Genomic DNA, 17024 nt, shown 5'->3' on the forward strand with positions numbered 1-17024 from the left:
ACGTCTGGGTGCTCTCATGATCGCCTCCTTAACTTGGTGTAGACCAACATTTGCATGGGAAGGTAAGAGGATTTGACGAATATGGTTGCCGGGTCATGACATGAATAACGTTAAAATCCGGTCGCGTACGTCGTCAAACCCTTTCCACTAGACACGTGTGGCACATACCCGTTTACCACGGGCCTCGGTGTACGGGTATGCGCCACAGGTGATTGACGTTTTATATCTACCCAGGAACGGCGAGAACAGACATTGGTAACTTAAATGCTAGAGCGTTAATGAAAACCAACATCGGTAGCGTTGACTCAGTGAATGGAAAGAATGAAAATTAGGATACCAGCAGGAATCGAACCCAAGCATTCTGCGTGGCAATCAGGCATTCTACCACTGAGCCACGCCGGGTCTATAAACTGGTTTGGAAAAACAGCCTACGCAGGCGTAATATCGGTGCAACGTCAATTGTAGTTGTGGTGCTGGCTATCTAATTTTACAAGAAAGCAATAAACACTACATGATGCTCATACGATGTGTACTCCTACGATACAGGCGTCATATGAGATTAACGTCTGTAGTTCCAGTGTTGGCTCCGCTCTTACAGCACTCTAATAAACATTACGTTTGTATTCCTATGATACAGCAAGCTATATTGAAGCATTGCTTGACCCCGGAGGAATACATTAACGAAAGTTACATATGATATCCACATCACCGCATCGTAAAGTGCACTTCGTCCCCAGAACGACGCAGCGTCCTCTTCATTTCTTACGAGGCTGGGCGATGGCCTCATGCTGACCGAGGATGATGCCAGATTGATTGATAGCCATTTTGTAGACTAGGCTACGTAGGCCACATGCGCCCAGGTAGTCTACAAATACGACAAACATCATCCACTGATGTTGGCCTACGTAGCACTATCCAGGCCTACCAGCCTCGACGGCATATACCTCACCAACGCGAAGGGTGGCTTCAGGTTCCGACATGTCGCCGGCTCTCTCGACGAAATGACAGAGGCATCCACGAATTCCAACAGCTGTACAATACATCATACTTCACTACACATGGACCCCTCGTCACCGCGATCACGACCGGATCCTATAACGAGTGATGACCAGCTGCTGGTGCTCACTGATCACGGTGATGATGTCCTTGTTCAAGAACTGTCAAGAACTTCTTGCACACATGTACACGGGTACGTGAAACGTGCGTGCGTTCTCGGGACACGTATAAGCACTACATATCAGCTTACCGCTTCTGGTGTTGGTAATACCCACGTTGCCATTGGCAGCGTTACCCAACCGTAAACAACTGGTTATATAACACGTATGCGGCTCTTCAATATATATATATGTGTGCGTATAAAATTTATACAAATCTTTAGCGTCATTTTGTAACGTGTCGCTCAGTAAAAAAAAAAGTTACGCCACAGTCACCTACCCGCCGCATGCTTCGCATAACATCGACTCCCACGATGCGTGGGATCTGCCGAATTTTTTTCCATCTGGGTTCTCTAGTCATATAAACCATAGTATTTCATATTGGCGAGTTGTATGGTTTACCAATACAGAAAGCAGCAGAATTAGCAGCGAAAAGCAGCAGTAGGGGTAAAACTGATGAGTACCGGTTGTACATGCTACTTGATAAACGCTGTTAGTCGCAAAAATGTATTTATTCAAGGCATATCTCGGAGGAAACTCACAAGAACGGTGATATTGACACGAGTAGCTATTTCTCCTTCCCACGTCACCGTTATTTACGGCGACGTGGGATTTTAATTCTAAAGACCCTAGTTTCTTAAGCTGCGCTGAAAATGCGACTGCGCTGAAATTTGCCCTCCTCCGTGCCCTCTGCACGAGCTCATTGTTGTATTTCGGTTTCTGTTCTGTATTGCACTGTAGGAATGCCATGGGGCGCCGGTTTGGCATTCTTGTTTTACCCAGGCGATGTGTAAAGAAAAGAGTGTGTGGAGTAGAGCACTGCCCGGGCCCGCGGGCCGGGCCGGGCCGACCGAAGCGTTTTCCGGCGGGCCCGGGCTGGGCTCGGGCTTGAAAGTGCGGGCCCGGGCCGGGCCCGGGCTTGAGGCTGCGGGCCTGGGCCGGGCCCGGGCTTGAGGCTGCGGGCCGGGCCGGACTTGCACCCGCTCATTAAAAGGCGTAAGTCGGGCCTTCGAGCACACGCGAATGTTATGCAGTCCATGGTCTAAGGTATACTGTGCCAAGCTGAAGTGACACGTATATATATATATATATATATATATATATATATATATATATATATATATATATATATATATATATATATATATATATATATATATTAACAGCACGAACAATGGGCCAGATCACGGTTGTTTCCATGGGAGGCATAAATATTTCGGTCTTTTATTCGAGGTTGACACATACGATACATTTTATTCATATTCCTTGGTATTACGTGCCATAACCACGATATGGTTACGAGGCACGCCGTAGTGGCACCGGATCAATTTCGACCACCTCGAGTTCTCTAACGTGCACCTAAAGATAAGTATATACCTACAGGGGTGTTCTTGCATTTCGCCCCTACCAAATTGCGGCCGCCGCGGCCGCGAGAATCGCACCCGCGTCCTAGGACTTAACAGCGAAACAGCTTAGCCGCTGAGCTACCACCGTGGGCAAAGCAACATTTCGATGCATGTACACACCGGATTTTCCGTCCGATCACCCGCTACAAAGCGCACGGCATCATTAATAATCATCATCAACAACTAATATCCTCTAGCGGGCCCGGGTCGGGCCTGGTCATGAACAATTAAGCGCGCCCTGGATTAGTCTAGTAATGAATGCCCGGGCCCGGGCCGGGCCCGGGCTTGGAACGACGGGCCCGGGCCGGGCTCGGGCTGGGTACGGTCAAGTACGCCCGGGCCCGGGCCGGGCTAGGTTCGGTCAAGTACGCCCGGGCCCGGGCCGGGCCCGCACATAGAACCACGGGCCCGGGCTGGGCTCGGGCTTCATAAAGCGGGCCAGGGCCGGGCCCGGGCCGTAACATCCGGCCCGTGCAGTGCTCTAGTGGAGAGTACTCGTTGAGTGCAGACGTTTCTTCTGCTTAAGCGCTTCGCGCCAAACCGGGCGTTCGGGCTGGCTGGCGTCCCCGCCGGTCGCGTGGGTCACCGCCGGTCTTCGCCTGCTGCTGCGCCGGGACTACCAGCCCGCAACGCAGCATTCATGTTTCCCGACGTATTGCCAGATGGCATCCATATCTCACGCAGCGCCTCTTCTATCGTCTTTAGACGACATTTGCAGCGAAGCACGCAGATACGCGGCCAATTTTTGTTTTAGTTTATAACAATCGCTAGCAACGTGTCGCTTAGCTTCGCTGCCTTAAACGTTCGAGGTTTGGCCTCCAGGAAAAAGCAGGCTCAAATCTACCGCCTGCTAATTGACCGAAATATCAACGTGCTGGCCGTACAAGAGACAAAATTTGAATGGGAGGAGGAGACCCGGAGCATGATGCTGCGTTTTACGTCGCAGTATTATGCCGTTGTCAGTCACGCAAAGGGAGTATCCGCTGGCTGTGTGCTTTTTCGTAAAAAGGTTCCGGTGTTTATTGTTCAAAAGTACTTTTCCTGTGACTCGGCCAGAATAGTTCTTTGTGATTTTACTGCAAGCTCCATCGAATGGCGTGTCATTTGTGTCTATGTGCCAAACGTGGAAGCTGAGCGTGAATGTTTCTTTGCCATGATTAAAGGGGCCCTGCAACACCTTTCTTAGTTATATTGGAATAGTCCCATTATTGACGTATGACTCTTCACGAGCCATATGCCGCAAAAATTTTTCGAATCCGTCACGTCTAAGTGGTGTTACCAAATTATAGAGATCACGTTCCGCAGCTTTCTCTCTCAACTCAACGCAGCGAGCGCGCGGAAAGCTGCGCGCGGCGTGAGGCGAGGGAGGGAGGGCGGAGGTGCGAGGAGGCGACGTCAGCGCCGGCGGCATTTTTTTTCATTTTTTTTCTCTCTGGCGTCTCGGCACAACCACGTGGTCTGTGCCGCCACTTCCGGTCGGCTTGCGTCGTTCTCGTCGAGCGGAGTCGATCGCGCTGTGTATCGCGCGTGCTTGAAAACTGCGCGTCGGTTTGGTAATGTTGGGTGTGCACCTCGAACGCCGTAGTGTTTTCATCGCTCTGCCAACCATGGAAGCAAACGTGCGCGCTCGTTTGGAACGAATGACAGCTGAGATCGGTTTCGGCCCATACTCCGATACACCGCCTCGTAAGACGGCACTGGCAGACGACCCCGAAGCGCCGCCATTACCGGACGCCAGCATTGTTATCGGAGACACGCTGCGCCCGTGCCTCGGTCGGTCGTGAGAACGTGCCGACGATGCAGTTCTCAGCTGACGAGGCAACACTCGAACGGCTGCCACTCTCAACGGCAACCGGCGATGGTCAAAAGCACAGAGATATTCACGTTTTCGGCACTGCGCATGGCGAAGAAAACGGAACCACGCAACTACGAGCAGACGAGCTGTCGGTGAGACCGGAAGTGCTAATATTAATGTTTGTTCGGTGTTTTTAACGCGATAACATAATATAAACATACATGTTATCTACTTATTGAACTCAAAATTAACAACGAAAGTAATAATGAGGGTGTTATCGTGATTATAACATCAGCCAATGGTGGAACTGCCGACAATCGCGTCATATTTTGCGGACTAATACATCATTTGTCGAGAGAAGAGGGAGCGATTTTCAGCTGACTTTGAGAATTTATTGTAAATTCCAGGCCGTGCGCATCGCTATAATATTTGGCTCACCTGTTCTCGAGAGCCTCGACTACCGATCGGCAGCGCTTTTTGAGCGTGCTCGAAAAGTGTTGCAGGGCCCCTTTAAGCCTCATCTATGTGTGCAAGAACAGCTTGTACTATTGGGTGATTTTAACTGTATTGAGTGCGAATGATAGAATGAGTTACCGGTCGGTTCGTGACAGAAGCGCTGACCTCCTCAAGGATATAGTTAATGAATCCAATTTGGAAGACGTAGCTGAGTGCCTCGAGGCAGGACTCGAAGTTCGTTTTACTCATTTTCAGGGAACCAGTCATGCACGTCTGGATAGGATGTACATGGAAGGGTTCGCGGTATCCAAAAGCAATAGTTACGCAGTTGTACCTGTTTCCTTCTCGGACCATTGCCTCGTCCAGTGTAACGTTGGATTGAAGCAAAAGGACAATAAATTTAATTGGGACTTATGGAAGTTAACCACGAGATTACTTCATGCTGACAATTTTAACAACTACGTCATTGACAGCATTAACAATATTCATTTGATTGATGGCTGTTATATCGGCGAAGAATGGGAACTTTTAAAAGCAACGCGTTAAAATGAAAGCCATCTCGAGATCTTGTACTTTGAACCATGAGGAAAAAACGAAAGAAAACGAACTTAAAGTAACGCTTGAGGAATTGATATCACTGGAAAGTGAACAGCCTGGCGCATTTAAGCACGATATACGAACCATAAAACACAAAATTGAAATATTCGAACAGGAACGCTACCGAGGAGCACGTCTGCGTGCAAGAGCGGAGGCGTGGGCGGTGGACGAGACGCCCACTAAACGCGCGTTTGGTATCGAAAAAGCGCACGCGCGTAGAAACCATATCGAAGTAATAGAGGAAAATAATATCGAACTGACTACTAACAGCACTATCTCAGACGCCTTCTTTCGCTACTACAAATGTCTCTTTGCTGCTGCACCAGTAGACGTAGTTCTTTTCAAAGACGCGTTCCTTGGAAGGATGCCACAGTTATCTCAAAAAAACGAAAAAAGAATTTGGAATTACCCATAACAGTTTCGGAAATTGAAAACGCAATAGATTGTCTCCCTCCTGGAAAGTCGGCTGGACCAGATGGTCTGGGTGCAGCATGGTATAAGGCGTTTAAAAAAGAAATATCATCAGCCTTGCTAGCTGTCTTCGAGGAAGCTTACAAAGCCAAAACATTACCGCCGTCATTTGCGGAGACACACACAGTTCTCATTCCGAAGACCGAGGAAAAAGCAAAGCTAAAATTAGTTACGTCGTACAGACCCATATCACTAACACCGACTATAAAATACTCATGAAAGTACTTGCAGGGAGATTGCAGTCCGTTATTAAAGAAATAGTTGGTGAGCACCAGACGTGTGGCATCAATAGGCGCTCCATTTTGACGAACACACACATGATGCGTTGTGTCCTTGAATGCTGTGATGCTTTTCATTCAGCTGTAGCGATATTACAGATTGATTTCGAAAAGGCATTTGATTGTGTACCACATGATGTCGTATTTGCCATACTTTACCATGTTAATGTTGGATCGGTAATTATAGAGGAAGTAGTCCTGGCGTACCAGAGATGTACCACTAGATTAATCATTAACAAGATGCCGGGAGCTGCTATAAAGCTAGAACGTTCTGTTCGCCAGGGCTGCCCAGCTAGCCCTCTATTGTTTGCCCTTTACATCGAGAGTTTATGCTTGGCCATTGTACACAATGCAAGCATTCGCGGTTTTAGGCTACTGAAAGCCGAAGTGAAGGTTTTGGCGTATGCTGATGACGTGGCAGTACGTTGTACATCGAAAGAAAGTGTACAAGAGACAATTGACGTTGTTAAGAAATTTGGCCAAATTACCGGAAGTCGTGTGAACTGGGGGAAGTGTCTGGAGCGACGGCATGGTGAATGGTCATCGTTACCAGATGTTTTTGCCAACATTCGGTGGTTTGGAAGTCCGGGAAAGTACCTAGGTATACCCTTTCAACACTATAAAAGCACCGACGAATATTGGACAGAGCAGGTACAGCAAATGCGAGAAAAAGCAACACGATGGAACGCCACTTGTCTCTCAATGTTTGCGAGAGCCACTGCATGCAATATGTTCTTTTATGAGCAAGTTATGGTATGTGATGCAAGCGCTAAGTTGTACACAAGTGGATGTGCAAAAGTTTCATAGAGTCGACAAGTACTGCAGAATGGGCAAGTTGGTGCATTATGACAACGTATTGGTATAGCGCAGCTCAGTTTGAGCATAAAGAAATAGGCTTCAGCGAAGAAGGAAACACAGGCAACAGGATGAGCGCTAAGTAGGAAAAGGGCCCGTTGTCGACTTCATTTCTAGTTCAACGGGCCCTTTTCCTACTTAGCGCTCATCCTGTTGCCTGTGTTTCCTTCTTCGCTGAAGCCTTTTTTCTTTATGCTCAAACTGAGCTGCGCTATACCAATACGTTTTCATAGAGTATTCGCTGTTTTTGTGTGGGGGTCAACTTGGGAAAGATGCAGTAGATCGAATCTGTTCAGACGAGTTAAAGCAGGGGGACTTAGCTTGTCGCATCTATTTGTCCGGCAGCTAGTTAATCGCTTTCTCTTCTTTCGGGACGTGCGAGATTCTTTTCTGCGAACAGTGTGCCAGCTACGCCTTTGTCGCGTGCTATCTAACTTTGTTGTTAGCACTGCAAACATGCTTGGAGCCACGCGAGGCTTTTTTTAAGCATGTTGTGGACAGCGTCCGTTTTCTGTCAGTGAGGTTCTGAAATGAATATCTCTTTATAGTCACTCGAAAGAAATTTTATAAAGACATATGTGATACGATTTTTCCAGTGCCTATATATAGGTCAATAAACAGTGGAGGCGAAGGAAAAGATGTACTCAAACGAGTGAAGAAAATGCAAATTCATTCGGGGCGAAAACGTTCTCTTTTAATTACATTCGGGTACTTTATCAGTACGGACCTTCTTGGAAGAACGGGGTTTTTACATGCCGTGGGGTTCTCATTGTTTTACCTGTATAAAACTGGAGACAATAGATCACGTATTTTTGCACTGTTGGGAAGGGGTCTACCACTGGGATGTTTTACAGCGAACGCTGAAGAAAGATTTTCCTCTGCATCCACTTGGAATCAGGTTTTTGCAAATAGATAATGAAGATGGCTTGCCCTTTGACCTTAATATGCTTCGTGGCCTCCACTGCTTATGGCGGGCGATAATGGCCGGATTTCACTGCGACCCTGACAGGCGACCTGCTCGTGTGCTTTTTCGCGAGAGCATTCCTCAATACATAGATGTGCTCCAACAGCAAGACTTTGTTCCTGACTGGCTGGCCAGGGTTGAAAATCTGGCATACCTTAAGGAATTTTAAAGAAAACTAGTCCCGTAATTTTTTTTCCATCTTGACAGATTCTTGTAGCATTCTGTATTACTGCAAGTGGTGCCTGTTACTGATGTACATGTGACGTTATTAAACCGGCAATAAATAAAAAAACGGCATGGCTCAGAGGTTGAATACTGGGCTCCCACGCAGCGGGCCCAGGTTCGAACCTCGTTCCATCCTGGAATTCTTTTCTTATTTCGAGCGATAGTGGTTACGAACACCGGCGGCGGACAACTACGGCGCCAAAAACGGCTGCTGAAATGATCTCATATCAGCTTTCGCTGGAAAACGAGCCCTTAAAAGCCGTATTCTTTCCTTCATTCATAGCAAGGGTCTCGTTCTGGCGGACTTGACGTCATCAGGTAGTATGCGAGGAATTGTTGGTCTGCTGACAGTTCGTAATAAGATCACGTGCTACGTGGTGCCGAAAGGCAGAAAACGAGTGTTCCACACTCGCCGCCATGTCTGCGATCGGTGTTGACTAAAATTCCTAGATTTAAACATACATATATACACATATATAAGCGGGAGACGAATTACAGCTCATGATTTCTGAACTGGATACGAAAAGTAGAAGAGTAGATCTGAAAATTAATATGCATAAAACGAAAGTAACGGGGAACAATCTTGGCAGAGAACAGCGCTTTGCGATAGGGGGCGACACACTGGAAGTTGTAAAGGAGTACGTCTACTTAGGACAGGTAGTAACCGCGGAGCCAAACCATGAGAGTGAAATAACTAGAAGAATAAGGGTGGGATGGGGCTCATTCGGCAAGCATTACCCAATCATGAATGGTAGTCTGCCACTATCCCTCAAGAGGAAGGTATATAACTGCTGCATCTTACCGGTACTTACCTACGGAGCAGAAACCTGGAGACTTACAAAGAGGGTTCAACTTAAATTGAGGACGACGCAGCGAGCGATGGAAAGGAAAATGATAGGTGTAACCTTCAGAGACAGGAAGAGAGCAGAGTGGGTCAGACAACAAACGGAGGTTAAGGATATCATAGTTGAAATCAAGAAGAAGAAATGGATATGGGCCGGGGACGTAGCACGTCGGCAGGATAACCGGTGGTCATTAAGGGTAACTGACTGGATTCCAAGAGATGGCAAATGCGTGAGGGGGAGACAGAAAATTAGGTGGGTAGATGACATTAAGAGGTTCATAGGTATAACGTGGCAGCAGAAAGCACAGGACCGGGTTGATTGGCGGAACATGGGAGAGGCTTTTGCCCTGCAGTGGGCGTGGACAGGCTGATGATGATGATATACCCTATAAAGTGGACGGGGGGATGACCGCCGCCGTAGCTCAGTGGTAGAGCATCGGACGCGTTATTCGAAGGTCGCAGGTTCGGTCCCTGCCGGTGGCAGGTTATCTTTTCGTCCAATTTACTTTCTTTACATTTATTTCCCAATTGTTACAAATGACATCTCTTATACTTTCCTTGGCATTATTGTCTGTTAGTTCTCATTATTATTCCAAGCGGATAGGGTGATAAGTTTGGCCAGTACCACCTGAGTAGTTGTCCTGGCCATATTTTCATTGGCCGGAAAGTCGGAGTGGGCGCCATAGTGTGCGTGGCTAGATAACACATTAAAGGTGAACTCCTAGGCGTTATTACAATTTTAGCAGTGTCATTATCGAATGGGATTTTCATGTTGCAGCACGTACGCAAATGTGCGCAGTCATGCAAGCTTGAGTAAGCTCGTCTTGCGTTTACCTAGGCCAAGGCGATCTAGGTGTAATAAGTTCGACACTGCTAATTTGCAGGCTAGTGCCCTTGAGGAGAAATGTGTTGGACTGTATACTGTTCTCTGGAGTAGCATTCGACATATGCACGGCTTTCAACGTCGTATTTTTATAAACTTCACGGTAACGCTCTAGAAGGAGTGATTCGCAAGTGTTTCTTTCTGCTGCCACATGACCTGTGGTTACACTCACCTTTCTTTCTGCTGCACATGACCTGTGATTACACTCACCTCATAACTAACCATCTCATTGTGCTATCATACGGAATTTTCGACATAGCATTAGTAAGTGAAACAGTTGTTTGTAATAATGTATGAATGCGTGATGCATGAATTGTAGTCTTGATGACTGAAGCCAAGTACGCTAAAGTGTACTGCATGTACTTCAAGACATTGCAGGCTTGAATACCATGTCATTATTGCTGTGTATTGAGCTATCTACAAAAGGTTTTTCCACACAGGGCGGGCGTAGACTATGACGGTTATGGTTTTGCCGTGCCATGCCAAGCCTCCGGCGGATATCTGATGGGGTCAGTCGTGCCGCGTCTTCCTTTAGAATTTTCTTACTGTACCATGGATCTTGTGCCTAGAGCATTAAGGTAAGATGCTTAAAAGCGGTTTGTACGATGCTTACAGTCAATCAACAAGTATTCGATCGAAAAATGTGATTGCAATGTTAACATTTTTTTCTATCGCTAATGTTATGCCACAAAACACCCTTTATATGCAGTGCTACCTCGCACTGCACTTTACTTCATGGTAATCTCTTGCGGTAGTAGCGATGAAAAGCGCCTAAAAAGGAATCTGTATGGAGTGAACGTTTTTACAAGAGGGGAATGGTATAAAGTTACCTCTTCAAACACTGAAGCCATTACACCAGCTTGTTATTCTCCCTCCAATGTACCCCGTAGTGCTTTAAAATTCGAGTGTATATTATCGCATCGACGACTATTACACATACACATGACATTATTACTGCTGGAAGGAATGTTGACTTAAGTTCTCACACCACTAACATCTTCTATTTACATGAATGTCCAGTGTGCAACATGAGGAATCTTAGCCAGACAGAAACATAATTTCGTATCCGACTGAACAATCACAAGGTGCAAGTTAACAGCCTGTGACATCTTACAATGGCTAACTACGTTCTACTGCGAGGCCACGCATTTGGCATCGAAGTGACACTGTTACACTCGGGCTTCCTTTCGCAAGCATGTTGGGAAGTACGAGGTTCTTCCCTAATTTGTAAAGTTAACACTGTACCGTCCGGTATCAAGGAGATATTTGGAGAAGTGTTGTGCCTTTCGGCGATGTCATTATGCGTGCGTTTTCAGGGTTGTTTTATACGCGCCTCGTCCACTTTCCCTACGTTTTGCATTGTCACAATTGCTACTGTATCTGTAATGTAACACTATGTACAGTTAGTATGCCAGTTTAACACTGTCGTGATGTCTGCTTGCTTCATGCAAGTCGTCTAACCTGTTGTATTACGCTGGCATCCACATTTTACAGGAGAAAACTTTAAATGCCTATGATTCGAGTTCGTCCTGAGATATGATTAATGCGGTCCAAAAAATATAACACGATTTAAGCATGCGTGTTCCCAGTCTACTCCGTTGACTCCGTCTTTGTGGCGTCGCGTATGTGAAAACAAATGACTGATCCATCCGTCAAGAAATCGGTATAATACGAAAGTCAAACGCGTCTGACAGAAGCAGTTGATTGTTTATTGTGCATTGATATATGAGAGCTTGCACAATGTCTGCAGGCGTTTTGCAGCTATAGCACCGTTTGACGTAGGAAGGACCTACGTAGACGCCTAATGGCACATCTCCATCCCGGCGATTAACGCCAAAGATCATGACTTAACCGTTGTGGTAGCTAAACTTGCTAACATCATGTACCTAGACACAACATACGGTGAATCTCGCGCACGGATGGCATCAACAGCCACATAATAAACGCTGGTACTCGGTAGGCACTCCTTCAAAGCGTCATCAACTGAGGAGAGACACAGCAAGCTCTACAGTAAGGGCGTAACCTGTTCCTGAGCTCACGCATACACTACCACACTGCACTCAGAAATGCGGGAGGCAGAGGGGCGTATCTTGAGCCGTGAAGGCGCGAAGACATTCCGCTTCCCGCTGGCGTGTGTCTCCCTCCACCAAAGCGCGGCACTCGCCTGTGGACGTCTTTGCCTCTCTGCGGTCTCTATCGTAGCAGCTTTATTAGTCGGTGTCATCCCGCTCGAAGCAGTAGGTGGCGGAGAAACACCATTGGTGTACCTGGAAGCTGCACCACTCTGACGACGAGCTGTCACGTGCTAACGGGACGCTGCGGTACCACTCCTTCACCACTTCACGTTCAAGCGGGATGCGTTCGTGCTTTCTTGTCCGTCCGCTGGCCGCTCGGGCGACGCGGCCGTTCGTTAATTTTCGTAGACCATGCTTTAATTTTTTTCGCCAGCTGTTACGCGCCCAAACAAAAGCCGACCGACTTCTCAATAAGACCAAACTCGATCTGCACAAGCCAAAGTTGGACATTTTTCTTTATATTTACACGCTTCGTATAAAAACAATGACGTACACGTAGTGTGAAAGTGTGAATCTGCAAAAGCAGTTTTAATTCACAACTCAAATATGTGCCTAATGAGCAAACATTGAACCCACAATATCCGAACCAATGCGAAAATGATTAACAATCACATGCCGGTCACGTGGTACTTGACTCAATCACGTCTGTTATGACGGCGCACATGTTTTTCTTACATAACTTGAGTACCAAACAAGGGAGAAGTTCAGGGGAAGATGGAGGCGTGAGGCGATGAAAAATCGTTGAACAGCGAGTGTAGTTCAAGACAACGCTTCGAAAGTTGACTTATATTCGTCAAGGCAGCAGCATTGCCTTGACGAAGAAAAGACCAGCCTGTCGAAAAGCTGGCTCTAGCGACATTCCCCGTTAAATGACTTCTCAAAATGTTGAATATATCACATGTATTTCAGTGAGAGTAGTCACAGCGAATCTGTTTAGCAAATCGTTCCTTGTCCGACGAACAAAAACAACTATCATCATCATGAACGGATATATGCCACAGAAATTGGGTTAATCCCACTGCTCAACACTGGTGCACTAAATACGAAGAAGGCAGCAGTTATCCCAACAAATGTGCCAGAGAAAGCGGGTAAGTCCCACTCCTCATCACTGGTCAACTAAAAATCGAGAAGGCAGCACTTAGCTCAACAGCAAATGGATGCGAAACGACCGCGACGAGCCAATGACCGCCATGTATAAGTGCAAGAAGAGAATACTAGGTAACGGGAAAGGCAACGGTGGCAAGACCCTGCAGCGATGGCAGGCCTACGCCAACGACATGGCCGTGATGTATGAGAGGCGCGAACGCTTGGTTTCAGCGCAACTTTTCGTCTCTGGAGTAGAGGACGTCCGTGTAGTGTGGTGACTGTCTGTGGCTTAACTCGAACCTCTCTGCGCTGAGAATCAACGTAGAAACAACCTACATAAAGCTTAGCAATGACCAAGAAGTCACGTAGAAACAACCTGAATCACCTAGCAGAGGTCTAGAAACAACCTAGAAGCAGCCAGATTAGTCTTCAGAGTCGTCCACTTCCGCTGTTTCAAGCCTGGCACCGCATAGTGCAAGCTTCGTCAATTTTTTTTCACTGTTTCTGCAATGCGTACAGATATGTTTCCTTCAGTGTGAAAAATGCCCAAGCAAGCCGTGCTCAATACAGGCCTGGCAGCTGTACGCAAATGTGGGTGAAATCAATCATTAAATGAATCAGTGTCCATTAATCTGAAGGTGACTTTCCGAAGTAATGGTACGGAGCTCCTTGATTTTATTATTGCTACTCTCACTGCGACAGTGCCCAATGATCCCGGCCTCTACAAACACATTATTTGTTGCCGTGTGCTCGTTAAAAGGGTTCACATCTTGTGATCCTCGTCAGAACTTGAATCAGACATGCTCGTTAGTTTGTCCTCGAAGTTGATTACAATCGTGGAGACGAAAAACTTAACAGAAGCGCGCCTAGCGCCCACAAGCCAATCTCAACCAAACGCGCCACCTCCTGTTGCTCTTGGCAGAATTCCCATCATGCTCGTGCTTCTTTCTCTCTCTCTCTCTCTCTCTCTCTATCTTTTTTTTTTGCTGGGATCATGCAATAAAAAGCGAGCGAGAATGCGCACCTACCGTCCCCAAGACGACCTCCGAGGAAGCCTCTCGCTCCTCGTGGTCGATGCCGAGCTCGATGCTCTTGGTAGAACTACCAGCATGCTCCTGTTTCATTTTAATAGCGAGGCTGTCGAGTGGTAAGATCAAGTAGTATATGTAGGTGAGGTTTAGGTTGGCAACAACTAAGACTGAAGCGCCGTTGTGTTTGGGAGCTGAAAGACGCACGCTATGCCAGAAGCCTTGAAGAAGGCTGCCCAGCTCCGCACTTTCTTCGGGCTTGGCACCACCATTGCAAAGCTGCCTTACCTTTTTTTAAGCCGTGCGTCATTTGCTGATTATGCAATTTTTGTCTGTGTTCCTCTTGAAGATCAGATGGATACTTGTGTGTGTGTGGGGGGGGGGGGGGGGTAGAAGGGGAGGGGGTTAAATACGCATGTATGTATATACAGTATTTCGTATACGTGCAAAAGCACGCTGTTCTAGCATTTTACAGACAAATTGCTGTGCCATACGTGCGCCCATCTTTTTACAAAGCTCGATGTAATCATTTTGTAGCATACGATCAGTAACACGCTTCAATGCAGGACATTAAGTTTTTGGTATGATGTGGATGCAGGGGTCAAAATGTATGCATTGGATAACATTAAAAAGTGTTTGAATCGTAAGATGTATACGTAATAAAATATAAGCGCAAGACCACGAAATCAAACCAATGAATCAATATAACACAGGCCTTTGCGTCGTGTCTGCTTTCTTTTTCCTCTTTTTTTGCAGTGCGTCTCTGTTCGAGCTTATTTGGCTTCTTTATCATACGGGAACAGCGCTCTGGCAATAACTATTATACTGCAACAAAACGTCCGTACTGATATTCAAACATTCTTTCAGCCGGTTGACGTGCATCACAAGCAAGATTTCCAAGAAGGCGAGCCATCCCATACCGAAACCACCAAAAATCACTAGAGATGAATTTTGTGACGTGTTTGGGGCGGAGCCTTGCGATGTAAGATTTGTGTGAACCTCTTCACGGTGTTTATTGTTCATGTCTACAAAGATGTAAGTCATAGATATTCAGCGGGTACTCAGCTTTAGCTAAACATACTGCTACATGCACTGTTTGCCACAGCCTATGAGTCGACTATATTCTTTCTAGATTTTTTATAAGGTTGAACTATGCTTTAGTGCATATTGCATGCTTCATAGTTACGTCGAAAGTATCTCAAGTTACGTCGTACTTAACTTCACCAATGACTGGATATAACACGCACACGGGACGACGCCTCAAACGTTTAAGCGGAATACCAGCCGCGTTATAGGCCATTAATCATTGAACAGCAGTGAACCAGGCAGATCGTTCGCGCTGTAAGGGAGAATTTGCTGCTGTTTTAATCTTAAAAGCGGAGCTTGTTCCAGAGCTGGGCCTCACGACAGATCAGTATCCGCGTTGCCTATCAGGCACCGATTCCCAGATACTGCTATAGATGGCGTAACTATCTCATACTTCAGAAACCATAGCGCTCTAAAGGAACGCGAGAATAGATGAAGACAGTACAAGCGCTTGCCCTGTCTTCATCTTGTTTGCTGTTCGTTAGTGCGCTCTTGTTTATGAAATACGGTGAAATACCAACACTTCCAAACATCGTCCCTTCTGAAGCATCTTCCCTTGTCGCGGACGAAGCGGTAGCCGCACAGTGAAACGGGGAAGAGCGACTCGAGCGTGAATTGGGCCTGAAGGTATTGCAGCAGAGGCTGGTGGTAGGTAACTTTTTAAAGACGATAGTCTTTCTTGCGATACGGAAACACACATATTTTGGTTTGTCTGTCTGTCTGTCTGTCTGTCTGTCTGTCTGTCTGTCTGTCTGTCTGTCTGTCTGTCTGTCTGTCTGTCTGTCTGTCTGTCTGTCTGTCTGTCTGTCTGTCTGTCTGTCTGTCTGTCACACGATTCAGCCACCCGGCCATAGTTTAAGCACTTGCTGAACGCCCAGTCATCTTGAACTGGTAGCTGCGTTCATACATGTGAACATTGTCGATCAAAAGGCAAATATTACGCATCTCTGAGGCACAACATCCACACGTATGTGTTATGTGGTGTGTTCTTTTATTATAAAATACATAGATCCGTAATTCTAAATACCTAGTCAGTATTCTTAAGTCCTAGGTATTAGCTTGCCAGTGTTCTTAGGCTGCGCTAAAACGGCGCAGAAACGGCCAGGCAGAAGACTATCGTCTTTCCACGACATTTGCAGTGAAGCACGCAGATACGCGGCCAATTTTTTCATTAGTGGAGTTGGGCGGTACTGTCAAATAGCGGAATTGAAGTTATGCATGTGAAGAACCAATTGCAGCTTTGTGATGTAGAAAACGCGGCCTCTAGTATTTTTTGTAATGATTTTTTACCAAATAAATGGCGAAACCGAAGCACCGATGAACGCAACAAGCAGACGACCAGAATGACGCCACTGACCAGGACAGCGATTACAGAGGTTTAATTATTCCGCGTTCGTTAACGTATGTGTGTCATGCGTGCTATCATTGGAAGCGAAGTCCGCATACCTACACAAAGAACTCGGCTGATTGTTAATATAACGACGCTCACTCATTCTGGACGTCTCAGAAGAATATGGCAGTTACGCTCTTCCGCGTTTCGGTTTCGGTTTTGCCGCTGAATTTAGGTGAATTTCATTGCTTCGCAATTTTTACCAGAAGCCGCATTTTGTAAATCTAAAAGCTGCAATGAGTTCTTCGCCTGAAAGACTTCAATTCTCCCATATACATAGGCTTCATCATGTATTCTACCCCACAGCATACCGAGATATATCTCCGTGGTGCGGAACCACACCAACTCTGTTTCACATTGCGTCAGAGTGTACACCACACATTGAAGAACACGACAACATGAGCACAGAGGAATAGTGGTAGGCCCTGCTG

General features: G+C 46.5%; 1 protein-coding gene across 8 annotated transcripts in view; it reads left to right on the forward strand.

Moving 5' to 3' along the window:
- The window catches only part of LOC119374269 (uncharacterized), a 292758-nt gene that overhangs the window by 30948 nt on the left and 244786 nt on the right, over nucleotides 1-17024 (forward strand). For 4 of the 8 annotated variants that reach the window (XM_049420340.1, XM_049420341.1, XM_049420339.1 and 1 more), the window contains exon 7: nucleotides 10369-10506. In XM_049420340.1, coding sequence (XP_049276297.1) covers nucleotides 10369-10506 — 138 coding nt within the window. Of the gene's footprint in view, nucleotides 1-10368; nucleotides 10507-14984; nucleotides 15100-17024 lie in introns of all 8 variants that reach the window. The other 4 variants (XM_049420337.1, XM_049420335.1, XM_049420336.1 and 1 more) reach the window with 2 other exon arrangements.

The sequence above is a fragment of the Rhipicephalus sanguineus genome, chromosome 11 (assembly GCF_013339695.2).
Source record: "Rhipicephalus sanguineus isolate Rsan-2018 chromosome 11, BIME_Rsan_1.4, whole genome shotgun sequence".
Classification (NCBI taxonomy): domain Eukaryota; kingdom Metazoa; phylum Arthropoda; class Arachnida; order Ixodida; family Ixodidae; genus Rhipicephalus; species Rhipicephalus sanguineus.